Source organism: Sceloporus undulatus, chromosome 3, assembly GCF_019175285.1.
Source record: "Sceloporus undulatus isolate JIND9_A2432 ecotype Alabama chromosome 3, SceUnd_v1.1, whole genome shotgun sequence".
Lineage (NCBI taxonomy): Eukaryota > Metazoa > Chordata > Lepidosauria > Squamata > Phrynosomatidae > Sceloporus > Sceloporus undulatus.
In genome coordinates this window covers 79,458,301-79,476,444 of record NC_056524.1, presented here as the reverse complement: position 1 = coordinate 79,476,444, position 18,144 = coordinate 79,458,301, and the positions used below count along the sequence as shown (strand labels likewise).

Here is an 18,144-nt window from a genome sequence, read left to right as displayed (position 1 = left end):
ATACAAAAAAGTCCCTGCAGAAGACAAAATCATTATCCTAGGTGACTTCAATGCTAGAGTAGGAAAGAACTTCGAAGCCTGGAAAGGTGTTTTAGGCAAGCATGGTGTTGGAAACTGTAACGATAATGGACGTCTCCTGCTAGAATTTCGTGCAGAACAGCAGCTGACTATTACAAACACCATCTTTCAGCAGAAAGACAGCCTGAAGACAACCTGGATGCACCCCAGATCCAAACACTGGCACCTCATTTACTACATCCTAGTGCGCCAGAGAAATATTCACAATGTCCATCATACCCGAGTGATGCCCAGTGAAGAATGTCAAACAGATCATCGCCTCGTAAAATGTAAACTAAACCTTCATTTTAAGTTTAAACCTAAGAGGGGTGGCATCCTAAAGAGGAGACTCCAAGTCAACAATCTTCAACAAGCTGCCATGAGAGACAACTTTCAGGCAAATCTGCAAACAAAACTTGAAGACCACCCTATAGACTCTTCTTCTACAGCGCTTTGGCAACATATCAAAAACAGCATTCTGCAGTCTGCGGAAGAATCCTTAGGGTTCTCCCTCAAGAAAAACCAAGACTGGTTTCATGAAAACAACCAAGAGATCCAGGAGCTGTTGGCAAAGAGGAGAACTGCTCACCAGGCACACCTCGCCCAGCCATCCTGCCATGTAAGAAAAGCAGCCTTTCGCCTCGTATGTAGTCAACTCCAACACAAACTCAGAGACATTCAGAACAAGTGGTGGATCAATTTAGCAGAAAAGACACAATGTTGTGCAGATCTGGGTGATTCCAGAGGATTTTACGAAGCTCTTAAAGCAGTGTTTGGACCTACATATCAGACCCAAAGCTCCCTATACAGTTCAGATGGTCAAACACTAATCACAGATAAAGCTTCCATTCTGGACCGATGGGCTGAACACTTCCAAAGCCTCTTTAGTGCCAACCAAGTAGTCCAAGATTCAGCTATTCAACAGTTGACACAACAACCGATGAAGAAAGAATTGGACATAGCTCCCACTTTGGAAGAAACCGTTAAGGCCATACAGCAGATGAAAAACGGCAAGGCTGCCGGGATTGATGGAATTCCACCTGAAGCTTGGAAACATGGAGGTCATGCACTCCATGCTATTCAGTATACATTCCAGTCCCTGAGAAAGGGGAATCCAGGAATAACGCCAACCAAAGGAAGATTGCATTAATTTCCCATATAAACAAAATGTAGTTCAAAATTCTACAAGGACATTTCCCAAATACAGTATATTGTGAGAAATGTCCGAAATGGGTTCAGAAAAGAAAGAGATACTAAACATCATATTGCAAGCATATGTTGGATAAAGGAGTACACCAAATAATTTCAAAAGAAAAACACCTCATGCTTTATAGATTATAACAAAATATTTGATTGTATAGATCATGAAAAACTATGGATCTTTTTAAAATAATTGGGAGTGCCACAACATTATATGGCCTGATACATAACCTATATTCAGTAAAAGAGGCTACTGTCAGGACAGAATAAGGAGAAACTGAATGGTTTCCAATTGGCAAGAGAGTCAGGCAAGGGTGCATTATATCACCCTATCTGTTTACCTCTTATGTTGAACATATCATATGTAAAATAGGATTAGACTCAAAAGAAGGAGGCATGGAAATTGGAGGAAGGAACATCAGCAATTTTAGATATGCAGATGACACCATATATTAGCATAAAACAGCAAACAGTTGGAACAATTACTGAGGAAAGTCAAGGAAGAGAGTGAAAAGGCAGGGTCACAAGTGAATATTAAGAAAATAAAAATAATGAGCACAGATGATTTACTTAACTTTAAAGTAGATGATAAATACATTGAAATAAGGGCAAATCAGGTGGCTGGGAATGAGAGGCCTCTGGCCCCTCCAGCTATGATCTGGCAGGACCACAGCGACAGCATGGCCTGCCCTCAAAGCAGGCCACTACCACAGGCCTCAAGCCACACCACCAAGAATTGGTTTAAATTTACTCCTTTTTGCAGTGGCCTTGGACTCCTTTTGGCAGCATCAAAGTGGCTTTGGGATGTGTTGGGGGCATGCATTGTCTAAACAACATGCCCCCAAAGCAGCCAGAAGTCGCTTCTTCTGGCCCTGAGTTTTGGACCATAGTTTAACATTTTTCACACTTTGGTTCAGTTATTAATCAGAATGGAGACTGTAATCAAGAAATAAGAAAAAGACTAGGACTTGGGAGACAACTATGAAGCAACTAGAGAAAATCCTGGACTGTAAAGATATATCATTGAATAAGACAGATCAAACCTGAAATTTCCCTGGAGGCAAAGATGATACACTGAGTCTGACATACTTTGGTCACATCATGAGAAGGTACAGCTCATTAGAAAGGACAATAATGTTGGGAAAAGTGGAAGGAATTGGGAAGAGAGAAAAACCACATGTTAGATGGATGGACTCAATGAAGGAGGTCACGGGTATGAATCTGAAGAAACAGGGAAGGGTAGTGTAAGACGAATGAGTGAGCTCTGACTTAAACCCAGAGCTGAAGAACCGAAGAACCAAGGAATTGTGCTTTAAACATAGCTAAAGGAACAAACAAGATGGTTCCGCGCAAAGCACTGATGTGACGAAGGTATTTGGCAACTGAGGCGAGGAAAGTCTGAAAACTTGGAAGCTGAAGCGGGGTGCCGTCCACGTGTGACGAACCATGACCGGGAAGAACCTTATCTCCTGAGTCGCCATGATAAGGAACTGACAGGACAATGGAGAGCTTTGAACAGAACGAGTTGCTTTGAACACGGACTGATCTGAACAACTTGTCTGTCCTCCCAAAAGAGGAAGTTGAGTAATAGGCTGCAATATTGCAAGACTTCAGCAGCCAAAAGCTAAAGAGAAGAAAAAGTATAAAGATCCTGGACTTTCATCTCCATTTTGTTGGCATCTACCGCGGCAACGGTGTCATCCCCAGCCTTCGAGAACACCTGATCAATGTTTGGCGGAAGGAAAGTGTGTGTGAGTATTGTATGAATGTGTGAGTGAAAGAGCTCTTGATAATCAATGTTTGTGTTACTTGTGTGATTTAATAAATGTTACATGCATGGTGTTCAAAACCAAATTTGGTGTCTCAATGTCTTTCTCAGCCTTGCTGTGAATACGCCCACGAAGGGAGAGGTTTTCATTACACGCTCTCAGGATAAACAGGTTGCCCTTACAATCTTGGGCATAACAGTAGTGGAGGATAGGGTGTCTTGGAGATGTCTTTTCCACAGGGTTACCATAAGCCGAGATCGACTTGAGGGTGGTAAACAACAACTAAAGTTAGGATTGTCCATGACATTGTATTTCCAATTTCTATGTATGGTAGTAAAAGCTGGACAGTGAAGAAATCTGATAGGGAGAAAATCAACTCATTTGAAATGTGACGCTAGAGAAGAATTCTATGGATACTGTGAATCACTAAACACTGTCATACTTTGGCCATATCATGAGAAGACATGACTCACTAGAAAAGGCAATAATGCTTGGTAAAGTACAAGGCAGTAGCAAAAGAAGAAGTCTGCATTCTAGATGAATAGATTCAATCAAGGCAGGCCTGGCCCTGAATATACAAGATGTGAGCAGAGCTTTTGATTATAGAGTGACTTGCAGGTCTCTCATTAATGAGGTCACCATAAGTTGAAGTTGATTTGACATCAGTTAACAACACAGTAAAAAATTGCCTATACAGTTTCATTAGACTTGCCACTCAGCCAATTTTTAATGGATCAATCTGGCCTTTGGGGTGGCTGGGCAAGCTGCCCAGTGTAGGGAGTGCCACAAATGTTTGGGATGGGGATGCCACTCCACCACATTTTTCAGCTCATCTATTAGAAAAAATCTTGGCAGGGAACTAGGAAGAGGAGTTATGTGCATGCCAATGTGCACATATGTGCACACTTCCAAAACTTACTCGGGGTGGGTGAACAAAAAGACAACTAATTCAGCTGTTCGCTTGCACTAGTTATGAATGAAAGTACTTTGTAGAAGTGTGGAGATCTCACCCCAGTAGTGATAGGACAAGTTGGCATTCACACAAAATACTTGGAAAATTCATCCAAAGTGAGTACCAAGTAGCTATATTATTTTCCCACTATAATCAGTGGAACTTTAAAAAGGTTTAAAAGTGGTTGTATTTTATCTAAACTATATTAAACCAATCAATCATGTGCCTGGAGTTCTGGAACTGATTGTGCTATGGGTCTGATTTCTGACCATTTTATTGCTGATTACAGCATTCTTTAGGGGTTATTTCTGCTAAGCTAAACTCTGTGTTGTACAAAGCTTCAGTTTAAAAATCCAGCTGCGAAAAACTTTCTTAACAAATGATTTATACTTGCTATTTAAAATGTGTTGTATTTGTATGCAAAAATTATACTGGAATAATGTTCTCTTAGGAGCCATAAACAGATCATAGTTCAGTTTCTGGTATGAAAACAGAAATATGAACCTCACTGGGATATTTAATTCCAATATGCTCTCTTGGAATTAAAAATCCATTTTATATCAAGTCTCTCTGGAACAACTAACACTAGCTTGTTTATAAAAGTCACTTTTAAACTTTTAGTACACAAACAAAAGAACACTGAAGCAGATGTTCAGCTTTCAATTAAACACAATCATATTCCTCAGAGAAACAAATGAGTAGTTTTGTACTGTATCTGTAAGTCCATTGATTAAATCCATAATTACCACTAAGAGCCAAGTCTTTAATGACTCTAGTTAACAGACTCATTAAATTAAGATTTTTACTATTACTATCACTAATAAACATCTGAGGCTATGATCCAGTGAAAGAGAATGATTTTCAACCCTATTGATTTCAATGATTTTTAACTGTGGGCTGAACTCACAATGAAATCAATCGGCCTTACCTTTCACCTTAACCAAATCATGTCGTAAATTACACAGCATTAATATAAACAGTTTATATCTTTTAGGCAACAGTCCTATAGCCACTTAATAGGAGTAACTCATATTGAATTTAATCATACTTAGAGCTGGGTAGACATTATTAAGATTACACTCTTAGTTCCCACACTTTGTTTATGAAACTAAATCACAATTGCATTAAGGTGGAAATCATATGGTTACTAGAAGGAGACTGGAACTGCAAGGGGACCACAAGCACAAAATGCCCCAGGCATTTCTGTAAGCATGTTTTTCACTGGGCTAAGTGCCTTTGTGCATGGATGAGTGGATGCTAAGTGTTAATAGCTTTAAAAACCTGCTATTTCCATCAGCGGGTGGGATGGTAACACTACTAAATTTTAGCAATGTTGCTAGCTCTGCCTCTTATTCTACACATCAGGGAAATAGCCTAGTAGACAGTATAGTTAGATCCAATTCTTAGGTCCAAATCTGCAGCATGGATGTTTCTTGCAAAGTTATCATTTTTTTGCAGTTTCAAGGGAAAAGGCATTTGTACAAAACACTCCATGCATTTGCAGTCATTTCAGTGACATTGTGGATCTGTAGCAGTGTGGATGAACTTCATGACACTATATGGAGAGATAGACTGGAAAAGGGGAGAGGGAAGGGGAAGGAAGAAGCACTTTTAAGATTAAATGATTTTTTTAAATTTGGCATGAGCTTTTATGGATATAAATCCACTTCTTCAGATGCAGTAAGCGTGATACCCAGGTCTCACGATATAAATCATTTTTATACAGTTGTAGGAGTGGAATGCAATGTAAGAGGATCTAGAAAGAGTCAAATCATGACCTCTGCCCTAATTTTTCAAAGGGCTGTGTAAGGTGATACAGGACTTTCAGATATTTATAGTGGTCAGTTAGTGGTGATTTTAGCTTATGCTAAAATAAGAACCAGTTTTAGTGGGCCCTTGGTATCTTTTGGGGTTGGTTCTAGAACCCCACTGTGGATATCAGAATCCACTGATGCTCAAGTTCCAGTATAAATAATGGTATAATAACATGGTGCCTATATAAAGTGGCAAGAGGATATGTATATGTGTGTATATATATATATATATATATATATATATATATATATATATATGAGAATGACATGGAGAGTTCAATCCATGCATGCAGAATAATCCATGAATACAGAGGGCTTGTTGTAATCTTAAAAGGTCTGCTACATTCCTTCTTTTTCCCACTCCCTCCCTTCATTTTATGCTGCAGGCAATTAACATAACTACTACTTCTTTGAAAACTAGTACTATATTGACTGATGCTTCATATTAACTGCTTGTTATGCAGTTTTGTTTGGAGTGGGAACTATGGAGAACTCTAAACATGTACATTTGATTGGAGTATTGAATTTTGATATTAAAACATTAATAAACAAAATAAATTAATGAATAAAAATAATAAAATTTGTGTTTCTACTCAGTAGGAGTAAGCTTTCCTGCCTTTCTGCTGCAATTGCTTGGTAAATTGGTTCTTAAGGGAACTAAAAAAATCTGAAATAAAATAGAAAAGTGTTGGAAAAACTCTAAGCATTGCCCCAGTCCATATTAGTATGCAAAGGGATCTTGTAGCACATTTGAAACTAACTGAAAGAAAGAAGTTGGTGGTATGAGCTTTCATGGACTTGAGGCTACTTCCTCAGATTTAGTTGTCATTATGTTTTAAGGATGGTCGTTGGGGACAAAGACAGGAGGAAGGCTGTTATATACACCCAGGAACAGTACATAACCATATGAATTAGTACTGGAATGTAGTGTGGGAAATAGAAAGAGGGATATTGTGAATGGCCAAGGGTGCCCTCATGAAGATGTGGGTTAAATAGTGTTGAAATGTGTGTAGTGTGCCAGTAAACCATTATTTCTGTGAAACCGTTGCTGATGGACTGTAGCCAGTGTGGATACATTCCAATTCTGCTATTTCTCTTTCCAATCTTCCTTTGTAGTTCTTTTATTCAAGAACCACTCTTCTGAGATCTGAGACGCAATGCCCAAGAAGACTGAAATGTTCTGCAACCAATTCCTGTGAATTCTCATTTCTAATGTCTGGTTTATGTCCCTTTATCTTATGGCACAGGGACTGGCCTGTTTGCTGAATGTAGAGTGCTGAAAGGCATTGATGACATAATATGGCATAAATCACTTAGAGGATCAGCACAAGATAGTGCCTCTTGATATTCTGAATAATGTCATTAGGGCTTGCAATTAAATTTCCTCAATAGATGTGTGGGCAGAGTTGGCATCTGGGTTTGTGACAAGGCTTTGTACCAGTGTCCACATCTGTGTTGTGTGTTCTCCTGTAGGTAAGTACCTGTTTGAGATTTGGAAGCTGTCTGTAGGCAAGTAAAGGTCTGCCACCAAGACTAAAGGCCTGCCCTTTCCAGGACTCTTTGCTGGATATTTGGGTGGATGGAGGTCACCCTTCTAGCAGCATGGCAGCAGGGACATAGCCAAGGGGGGTCATGGGGTCCGGATCCCCCCTTCCATTAGATACAATGCTTCCATGCCACCACATCCATGCCCCATTTTAATGGTGGCACTTAATCTGGACCCCACCTTCCCAAAATCCTGGCTATATCCCTGATGGCAGCACACAAGTGTAGAGTGAGGTGGGATATTGCACTCATACAGGTGAGTTGCTGGGTTTGGATGAGGGAGGCCTCTGCCATCAGTTTTGGATACAAATTCATGATTGGGTTCTGTGTACCTTCCACCTGAATGTTTACCCATGTTGCTGTGGTTGAGTGAGTTACTATGACCGTGATTGATTTATGAGGGCATATGAATGATTTATGATGACATTTTGAATGATTTATGAACAATTTTATGATTGATGTATGCATCACTTATGATTGATTTATGTGCAGAATTGTCATTTGCAAATGGTTAGTAAGATCCAAAATAACTTCCTCCAATAGAAAGAGCCTTCTTGGATGGAGAAAGTTTCCTTCCAGCAGTTTTCAGGAACGAGGTTTTCTTGAAACCTGAAGTATTTGAAACATTTCTGTTGTATTTGAAGAAAGGGGCTCTTGACTGTATTATGTTGACCAAGGAACCATCCATGAGATGGTAATTGAAACTAGACATGATAATATAGCTAATAAAATAAAATTTAATCAGTCAATTGAATGAATCAGTTTAATTTGCATACATTTCCTCCTAGGCAGAAAATGTTCCAAAGGAAAGACATGCTTTGTTTTGTCCATAGACAATGCATGCATGCATCATAGCAGATATCATCTTGAAAGTGTTCCTCCCATGAGAAAGAAACTAGGAATGCCTTTACTTTTATGATGCTATCATCTACAGTTTCTTGAGTTTGTTAACCTTGAGAACCTTGTTAACTGACCTACAGAGGAGGATATATTTTCAGTCAATCAAGATGTTTTCAAATGTTTTACATTAATTATAATTTGTTCAATTATCGTTTTAGCATTTGAACACCAATGCATAGGAACCCACATGTTACACTTTGAAATGAAATGTGTTGCTTTGTTTCCCTGAGCATGTAATGGAATATAGCTGTATATTAAATAGTTTGTTATATGGAATTGTAGTCAAGTTTCCATGACCAACTGAATCCTCTCTCTATATATATACATTATTGTCTCTCATGAAAAATAAAATTGGCAACTGAGGTCCAATGTACATTGCAGAAATAATCCAGTTTGAGACTCGGCTCAATGCTAGGCAATTCTGGAAACTGTAGTTTTGTGAGACATTTATCCTTCTTTGTCAGAGAGCTATGGTGCCACAATAAACTACAATTGCCAGGATCCCTTAGCACTGTGCCAGGGTAGTCAAAGCAGTCTTGAACTGGATTGTTTCTACAGTGTGTTTTGGAACCTAGTCCAATTAACTTTCTGTTGTCCCACCCTACCTTGGCACAGAAACACCCTACCTAGAGACAGACCTAGGAGGAGACTGCATTATTCTTCACAGCTATTAATTAAAGGTATTATCTAGAAGGCAAGCTTGTGAGATCAATGGCTCCACTAACATATGGGGCTTTTAGGTTCCCAATTAAAGCAGCAGGCTATATTTGCCTGTATTCTATAATTCCCTGAAAGCATTCTTTTGAGGTTTATTTCTTTATATGAGCATATATAAACCTTACTTTAGCCTTCTTTCAGGCACCTCCCAGCAAGCTGCATGCACAAAAGAAACATTCAAATCAATATTTTTAATTAATTTATTTATAGGATTTATATCCCACCTTTCCCCCAAATTAGTTGGCTAAGTAAACATTATAACAGCTTTCAAAACTAATACACTTTAATACCAAACAAAATACATTAGACTGGACAGTCACTTCTCATTTTGAAAATGCACAGCCAATACACATATCTATTTTGGGTCTCCCAAAATTTGTGAAGAAATGAAATGAAAGAGCTTTAAGCTAAAGCATCACAGTTTGTTTCTCCATTATGAGCCCAAACATTTTAAAGCAACATGAAGGAGCTGGGGTCCACCAGTTGAATAATTTCCATTTCTGCTCTGCCATTGCTAGGGAATCAGGTAAGTTACTGTAAAGCATCCACACTATTTTTGAAGTGTGGTTTTTAAAAACAACATCTGTACCTGGACAGCAGTAGACAAAGGATAAGGCTAGCAATGGCTGATGGGATATCTAAATACTTCCAATGTATCAATAATATGCCCAGTTCATGTTTTCTACAGTCCTGTATGTTTTGTATCTAAATCTAACCTTTCTTCATTATACTAGTGTACAGAAAAATCTGTACAGTGGTACCCTCTAAACATTTAAAAGATGATAAATGAAATTGTGCATTTTTAAAAATAGCTTTTTGATTTTGGAGGTGACAGCCATACAAACATCAAAAAATATTCAAGTACCTAATGAGAACACATGAGAATTCCTGTTCAAATACATTCAAATAATCTATACTTTGTCCACTGGACTTAGTATCTCTACTAAAATCAACTGGGAAACACTTCAGAAGATTAAGGCAACATTTGGCCATATCTGAGCTTCAGAGCATATAAAATTAAAGATCTATGATTTTTTTTATTATTCACATATTCAGCAACCACTCAAAAGCAGCAAAATATATTTTTTTTATCATTAATATATGTTTAGGTTTACTCCCAACATGTACAGTAGGTACATATTCAGTTCTACAAAATAAATGATGGATCTTTCTGTATATAAACTGAGCAGAAAATGCTTTGGGGTGATTTAGAAATGTAAACTCAACTTTAAAGAAATGTTTAGCTTTTTTACTAGATTTATTCAGTCTATCTTGCTACTGGTTTACATTCGCAATAGAATGTGATAACCAAAATATAACATGTGATGGATAGGAAAGGAAAACAAAGTAACAATATTCTACTTTCATACCTTCATAGTAATACTGTTCCTACTATAACTAAAATGACATTTTCCGCTTCTGAAACTCTTCATCTGAAAGAATGCATTTCAAAATGTGTGTGTGTGGGGGAGGGGGGGTATCAATTACTATTGGACCCAGTGCTACTATAAATTTAGAGACAAACATGCAAATAAATACTTTGAAGAATTGTAGAATCAGATTTCAATGAACTGGCAACAATTATTAATCCTATAACTGATGAGTATTAAAAAACTTTTGAGGAATCTATGGCCCCATTCACACTTTGGAAATAACCCGGTGTGAAACAGTTATTTCTGTGATGTTCAGAGTGGTCCCAAATGCAGGCGCCATTTGCTGGGGGGGGGGGGAGTGAAAAACCTACTTAATCTGATGCATTTGACACTGGGTCTCTTAAAGTGTCTTTTTAAAAGTGCTGGAGTGATTTAGAACTTCAGTAGTGTAAGTACGCTACCAGATTGATCCAGGTCGTGTGACAGCTTTACTGGATATGGCGGGAGGGCCATTTTCTCTTTAGTGGGTGTTAAGTGAGAATGAGCACAAGGTTTAAGTTGCCTCGGAGAGATTCAAGGACATAGTGAGAACACTGCTTTGGGATTGCATCACTGCGGAGATCCGGATGTCCACAGGACAAAAAAATAAGTGTGAATGACCCCTATGTAATAAAGCTACTTGTAGCACTAATTTTCACCTTGCTAAATCCATTCTATCTAACAAACACTGAAACATAGGGTGCCTTAATCTACACTATAGCAATGTCAGGTTCAGATTGCTTAATTATATTTTCTAGAGGATGCATACACACTGTTTTGGCATAGGCTCTTTAACTAAGAACTGAGTCAAAAGATCTGTAGACGAATTTTGAGCTCAAATCTCTGGTGGTCCTGTGTTAAGCCAAGAAAGTACTGGAAGAAAGTGCATCAAATTATGTGTCATGTATTGCAAGTTAAACTGAAATTTTGCCCAGTATTATTTTTATGGAACATTGTTAAAGAAAAGTTAGAAGAAAAATACGGTATAATGATTTTTTATTTCTTAACAACAGCCAGGATTCACTATGCGAAAGAGTGGAAACAACCTAAGGCGCGTTAAAGACCGCCCCTTTGGGGCGGCCTGTACCCGCCCCTTTCCCTGATGGATCGGGGCCTCAGCTGCCACAGCGGCAGCCCTGAGGCCCTGATCCGCCGCTTTTCCAGGATGCAGGAAGCACCAAAAGGCCACTTCCCATGGCCTGGAAAGGGGGTGTCCTTGGGGCTTCAAGCCCCAAGGACACCCCGACAGCGATGAGGAGAAGAGAAAGGGGCCACTTGGCCCCTTTCTCTTTTGTGTCGCTGGCGTAGCTGTGTAAAAGTTGCACCAGTGACACAAAACCGAGAAGGAGCTCCGTTTCGGAGCTCCTTCCTGCGCCGTGGAAAGGGTGCCACAGGCACCCTTCTGCGGTGCCAGGACTTTATGTCCGTGCCACCCTGTTTGGAGGCGGCAACGGTCATGACGTCCTAATGGCAGTGCCTATGTAGAATGGGCGCTGCCATTATGTATGTACAGTGGTACCTCGGGATACGAAATACCCAGGTTACGAAATTTCCGGGATACGAAAAAATCCCATAGGAAATAATTGTTCCGGGTTACGAATGTTTTTCGGGTTACAAAAAAATTTTTGGTGCTTTTTTCGGCTTTTTCACACGGAATCGCGGCTTTTCCCCATTAGCGCCTATGACATTTCGGCTTACGAAGGCTTTTCGGGTTACGAAAGCGGCCGCGGAACGAATTAATTTCGTAACCCGAGGGAGCAGTGTACTGTGTACATACTAGGGTTAGGGGCGTCTGGAAGAGTTCCCCCTGGGCAACCCTAGTACATACACACTACGTACTAAAAGGCCCTTGTGGAAAGGACTTAACATTCCAGAAATAGAAGAATGGCTCTATAAACTATTAGAAGCAATAGAAAGGGTAAAATTAACAAGATTGTTACAATATCAAAATGAATCTAAAATAATAGATAACTGGAATAATGTGATAAAATTCTTAAAAGAAAAATGGAGTAATTTAGTTCTGATTGTTTGATACACAGTATAAATAGAGAGCCAGATATGTTTATAGATTACAATGGTAATTGGTTATGTTTTGTTGAAATCTCAACATATGGATCAAGAAGTCAAAAGAATTATTATGTCTCTTTTGTTGTAGTTTTTGTTATTGAAAAAGACAACCAGAAGATGGAATCAAAAGAGGAAAAGAAGATAACATACAGTTAGAGAAAGAGAAGTTAAACAAACATATAGAATATCATGACAGAAACAAAAAGGAAAATTACCAAGAGATATGAAGAAGGAAGTAATGGAAGATATATGAATGTAATTAATGTGAGATGGTTGTAAGTTGTATGTAAGGATTATGGGATGGTATAAGAAAGTTTTTTATGTTTGCTTGCTTATTTATTGTTCTTTTGTACATTTTTAATAATTCTTTATGAATAAAAATAATTAATTAATAATAATTAATAAGAAATTAAACTTCTCAATTACAAAGACTAAGGACCTTTTAAAGAGGGGGTCCTATCATTGATATGTTTGAGAGAGGCATGAAAGAAGTTCTTTCCTTTTAAAAAAATAAATTAACAGTGAAAAAGCAGCAGCAGCAGCAGCCGCTTGTACTCACATGCACCTTCAGAATTCCCCAAACAAAGAACTGTTCTGGGACTTTCAGGGGGAAAACCTAACAACTGGTAGTTTCTACTGATGGCTATAATGTCCAGAATTCCTATTTCAGACTCTATCCTGTTTGTTTGGCTCTCTGATCATCCTTGCCTTTCTTCTAAGAGTGTATAACCCTGTTTTCTCCTTGAGTCATCATTTCCTAGTCAGCTCCATCTTTCCTATTTGCTTAGCTTCTTGCTTTTTCCATCTGCTGCTTTGTTTCACTTAACTGCTCTGTCTTAATAAGCTTCTGACCACTCCTCTTCTCCATTTTTCCATAGCACACTTCCTCTCCTAATTTTACACCACATGAAATAGCCTCCTCACTAATTAGCCCAGTTTTGTATTGTTTTTTCTTGTATCTGTTTCCCAATGGAGATTGTCTCTCCAGTACCCTATTGGGTACCCTAAATGGTAAAATTGTTAAGGAAAATGTTGGATACTTGGGCAAATAGATTTTGGGTGGGGTAAATTGTTTAGATGGACAGGGTTAATCTTCCTTTGTCCATGTACTGTGTTTCTAATTAGAAAGCCTCAATTTTTTTTCTAAAATGTAATGTCTATTGTTTATTTTGTTGCACCCTTCCTTTCCCCTTTTTTCTTTTGGGTCTTTGAAGTAGCTTCCTGAAAGTCCAGTTCCTAATCCTTTTTTTCAACTATCCTCAATGTGGTTTTGTTCCAGTCAAACTGACAGCTTTCTTTTATCTACTTTTACTGTTGTTTTTGTTATATTTACTACTAGTACTACTACTACTACTATGATTACTACTATATTCATTTATATCCCATCTTTCTCCCAATAATGAGTCTCAAGGTGGCTGGCAACATATTTAGAAACAACATAAATTAAAACTTTACAGAAGCTTAAATAAAAGTATAAATATAAAAATAAAAAACAATTAAATAATTGATAACAGTAAACATGAAAATTTATGTAAAAACAGCATACAAATCTTAAAAACAGCACCACATGTCACTAAAGCCTCACCCCATTCTCTTTCCAAAAGGCTGATGGCATAAAAATGTCTTAATTTGCTGATGGAAGGACAGCAAGGGTCAGACAATTCTGGCTTTGCCAAGGAGATAGTTCCAAAGTCTGGGAGCAGCCACCATTGTTCCCACCAACAAGTCTGAGAAAGTGATGGGACAGAGAGAAAAGCCTCACTAGGCCACTTTAGAATTCTAATGGGCTCACAGAAAGTATAGTATCAACTGTTTAGTTTTCTCAGAAAACTTGTATTGTGTGTTGTGTGCCACCAGACCAATTCAGCTAATGAGTATCACAAACTTTGTTGTTGCATCCCCAAAGACAAAACGTTTTAGACAAAAGGATTATATTCCACAGCTGTTAATGGAATCTTCATTAGTTAGGCACAATACAATAGCTGACTGCCATAAAATAGTCATCAACATTTTTATGACATTAAGAGTAATGGGAATTATGGTTATAACATGGGTGAGCATATTCTGATTCACTGGTTCAGACTGACAGCTCAGCAATATGCTGTTATGGACAATGCACTGTTGCCCTCAGAAGAGTTTCTCCTATGCTGCATTAAAATTAGATCCATCAAATTAAAAATAAAACTAACAGTGACATAACTATGAATGACTTACATCCATGCAACACATAACTCTTGAGAGAAATAGCTATGTTGCTAAATGCTATAGCATAGCTTTGAGAATGCTGGGGATTCTGTAAGAAGAGTATTTGGTGGTATTTATATTAATAAAACAACTCTGGAGTGTAGATAGTTGCTAGTAAAATAAGAACATGATGAAGACAAATAAATGTTTTCTCCACTGGTCCCTACTGAAAATGACTAAGCAAACCACGTAGAAAAGGCAAAGCAATCCTACCCATTTCCCTGAACACCACCTCTAGTTTTGATTACAACGGCATATCATATTGCAGGTTGGAATTAGAGTTATGAATAATTTTCCATTTATATTTAGAGATATAGCTGTGGCATTCTGTGGACTCAGTATGTAGAGAGATCTTGTAGCACCTTTGGGACTAACTGAAAGAAAGAAATTGGAAGCATGAGCTTTCGTAGACTTAGGTCTACTTCCTCAGATGCATTGGGTGGAGGTAGACTGAAGTCTATGGGGATTACCACACCCGAGGCTTACCGTGGTTAAATCGCTGGTAAAATGCTCCAGAAGCAGTGAGATGTGATAGCTGGTCAAACTTCTGAAGTGTCACTGAAGCATCCCTGTATATATGTTTTTTTAAGTGTTCATCCAACTTAACAGGCAATGGCGCACTTGCGACGTCACAATGGCGCCGTGACATGTGGATGCTAGGCGTCAGTCACGTAATGATGGTGGTGCCCATCTGTACAGGACACCACCATTTTGATGCCCTTGTCACGTGCAAGGGGAGAGGGGCGTCTAGAAGCACCTCCCTGCACATGTGACGAGGGAGCCCTATCGTGCCTGTCTGGACCAGGCCTAAGTACAGTATCTGGAAAGATTGTACAATGAAAAAAGAACTCACATTGTTCCTTAGATATTTTTATCTGCATTCTAAAATAGTTTGATCTATTTGAACAAGCAATATTTGCTAATTGATGCAATAATTCAACAATCCAGTTTACAATCATTTATAAAATGCACATGCACTATTGATTAATATTCCATACTGCATAAAGATTGACTCATGCTGCAAGAGAGCTGTTGACTCCTCACTCTATGGAAGTCTATAGGGTTTTAAAGTACTCCAAAATATAAGATGGAGCTGCATGAATGTTTTTCTCTTGTGAATAAAGAACAGCTGTGAAGCATTTTTTTTTTATTAGAGGTAGCACTTGAGAAAGAATTAACTCTGTAATAATGCTACAGTTCTGGTTAATAATTGGCGGTGGGGGGGTACTGCTACTGTTCACTAAAAAGATGTAACCTGTGATCACAGATCCCTGTTGTCACATCTAGTGATTCTCTAAATGTATATTTTTTTTAAAAAATATGAACAGAAAATAAATACTTCATTACACAATAATAAGTGAGGGCTGCACCTTGGAGCTAAATACATATGCTAACTTGCTGCCATTCATAATCACAGTTTTGGCATAATAATTTTTAAAATGGTATAATACCATAATATATTAAATCAATTTGTGAACAAAAGCTATGAATTTAGATAAACTATTTGAATATTTGATTAGCAAAGTCAGTGGGTTGTTGAATTTTGACAGATCTTTACAATATGAAATGCAACTAGATCACCAATTTTGCTGTAAGACATTAAAAAAAAGCGATTAGTCAATCACTGATAATTTGAATGAACAAAGATGTACTTATCTATACACTGAATAAAGCTTACAACATGAGCAGGAACAAGTCAATAAAAGCAGACCATTATGCTTTAAATTCTGGACAAAAAAGAAATGCTGAATTTTGCAAATGTGCTTTATATTTAGGATCAATGTACACATGGCTATAATTGAAACATATCTGTAAACAGTACACACTACCTAGAATTAAAAAAAAATACAGATGAATCCTACCTTGATGTATTGCTTGGTTTTGGAAAGGTCTGGATCCTCTGACTCTATCTGTATTTTAGCTAAATCCCGTTCTGTCTCTGTTAGCCAGTGGTTAAAGTTTTTCAGATCATGATGGAAATTCCTCCATTTCTCCACTGATCTCTCAAATTTTCTGTAGAAGGAAACAGAAACTATGGAACAATACTTCAGGAAAGTATTTGATTGCAAACAGTAAGTCTACAAGACTGCTTATAAGTTGAGCAGTTTTAATGCAATTACTGGCAGTATTTTGATCTCTGTTTTCTTCTGTAAATATAAGCAAGGCAGATGGATAAACAAACATGCATAAAAATTACAATGGATCGGGTACAGGTTAAGTCTCTCTTATCCAAAATGCTTGGGACCAGAAGCATTTAGGATTTGGGATTTTTTTTTCTTTCAGATTTCGAAATGATTGCACATACATAATGGGATATCTTGGAGATGGGACCCAAGTCCTAACATGAAATTCATTTATGTTTTGTATACAGCTTATACATATAGGCTGAAGGTAATTTTATACACAATATTTTAAATAATTTTGTTCATGAAACAAAGTTTGTGAACAGTGAACCATCAGAAAGCAAAAGTGTCACTATCTCAGCCACAAATGGATTTTTTTTTTCATTTTGGAGTAATTTGGATTTTGTAATTACAGACAAGGGAAACTCAATCTGTACAAAGAAATGCTTTAACTAAGCTATAAAGAGTATGCCTATATACTGAAAGTGTAGAATTTGAAGTACAAAGGAAAATAAAATATTATGGTTTAAATGGAACTGCTAGTTTCAACTAAAGTAGACCCATCAACCAGTGAGATTTATGTAAGTGTCAATTTACCATTCAACATTTGTTTCAATAGGCCTATTCTATTTGGGAATGGCAATTAGATTTAACCCATGTTGAATTAACGCACATAAAAAATCATATCATATCAGATTAGCCTCGCCTCCCACATATATATACACACACATATACTAACAATAAAGTTTTGATCCTGGTTTTGTTGAAAATATCACTGTTACATTAGAGCATGAATTGCTGTGCTTTTAAACAACACTGCAGGAAAACAAAGTCCTTTGTAAAATTCTTCAGCAAAAGGTAATGTATGCAACTGCTGGGAGGCAGAATTTATAACAGATAGTTTACAATAAAGAAAAAGACTTTAAAATAACTACATTCTCTTTGTATACGAATGCATCTCTTTGCAACTGCAGGGAATTTTAAAAAGTGAATAAATAATTTAACAACTCAACCAGTTGTATTTAGGCATGTTTCACATTTACTGTCAATAAAATGTTTTAGCTATTATTGGTCCCAGTGCATGGACTGAAGGCACATAAGTGCAACAACAGGCAGTTCTGGTCATCATTGGTGAATGAATAGGACATAACCAGGAACCTATGTACTGTATGTCACTTTGTATTTCAGTGATGGAACATTGAGAAATAAGTTGGATACCTATATAAATGAATTTCACTGTGAACTATCACTACCATCATCTTCACCACTATTCAAAGGTTTTATACATTGAAATTCCTGTTGTACTCTCCTATGGAGATGTCAGTTTTCTGCCTACTGATTGCA

General features: G+C 37.7%; 1 protein-coding gene across 13 annotated transcripts in view; it reads right to left on the bottom strand.

The window, feature by feature from the left end:
* DMD (dystrophin) overlaps positions 1–18,144 on the bottom strand; it is a 1,477,396-nt gene that overhangs the window by 659,068 nt on the left and 800,184 nt on the right. For all 13 annotated transcript variants that reach the window (XM_042458881.1, XM_042458877.1, XM_042458883.1 and 10 more), the window contains one exon: positions 16,540–16,690. In XM_042458881.1, coding sequence (XP_042314815.1) covers positions 16,540–16,690 — 151 coding nt within the window. The remainder of the gene's footprint in view (positions 1–16,539; positions 16,691–18,144) is intronic.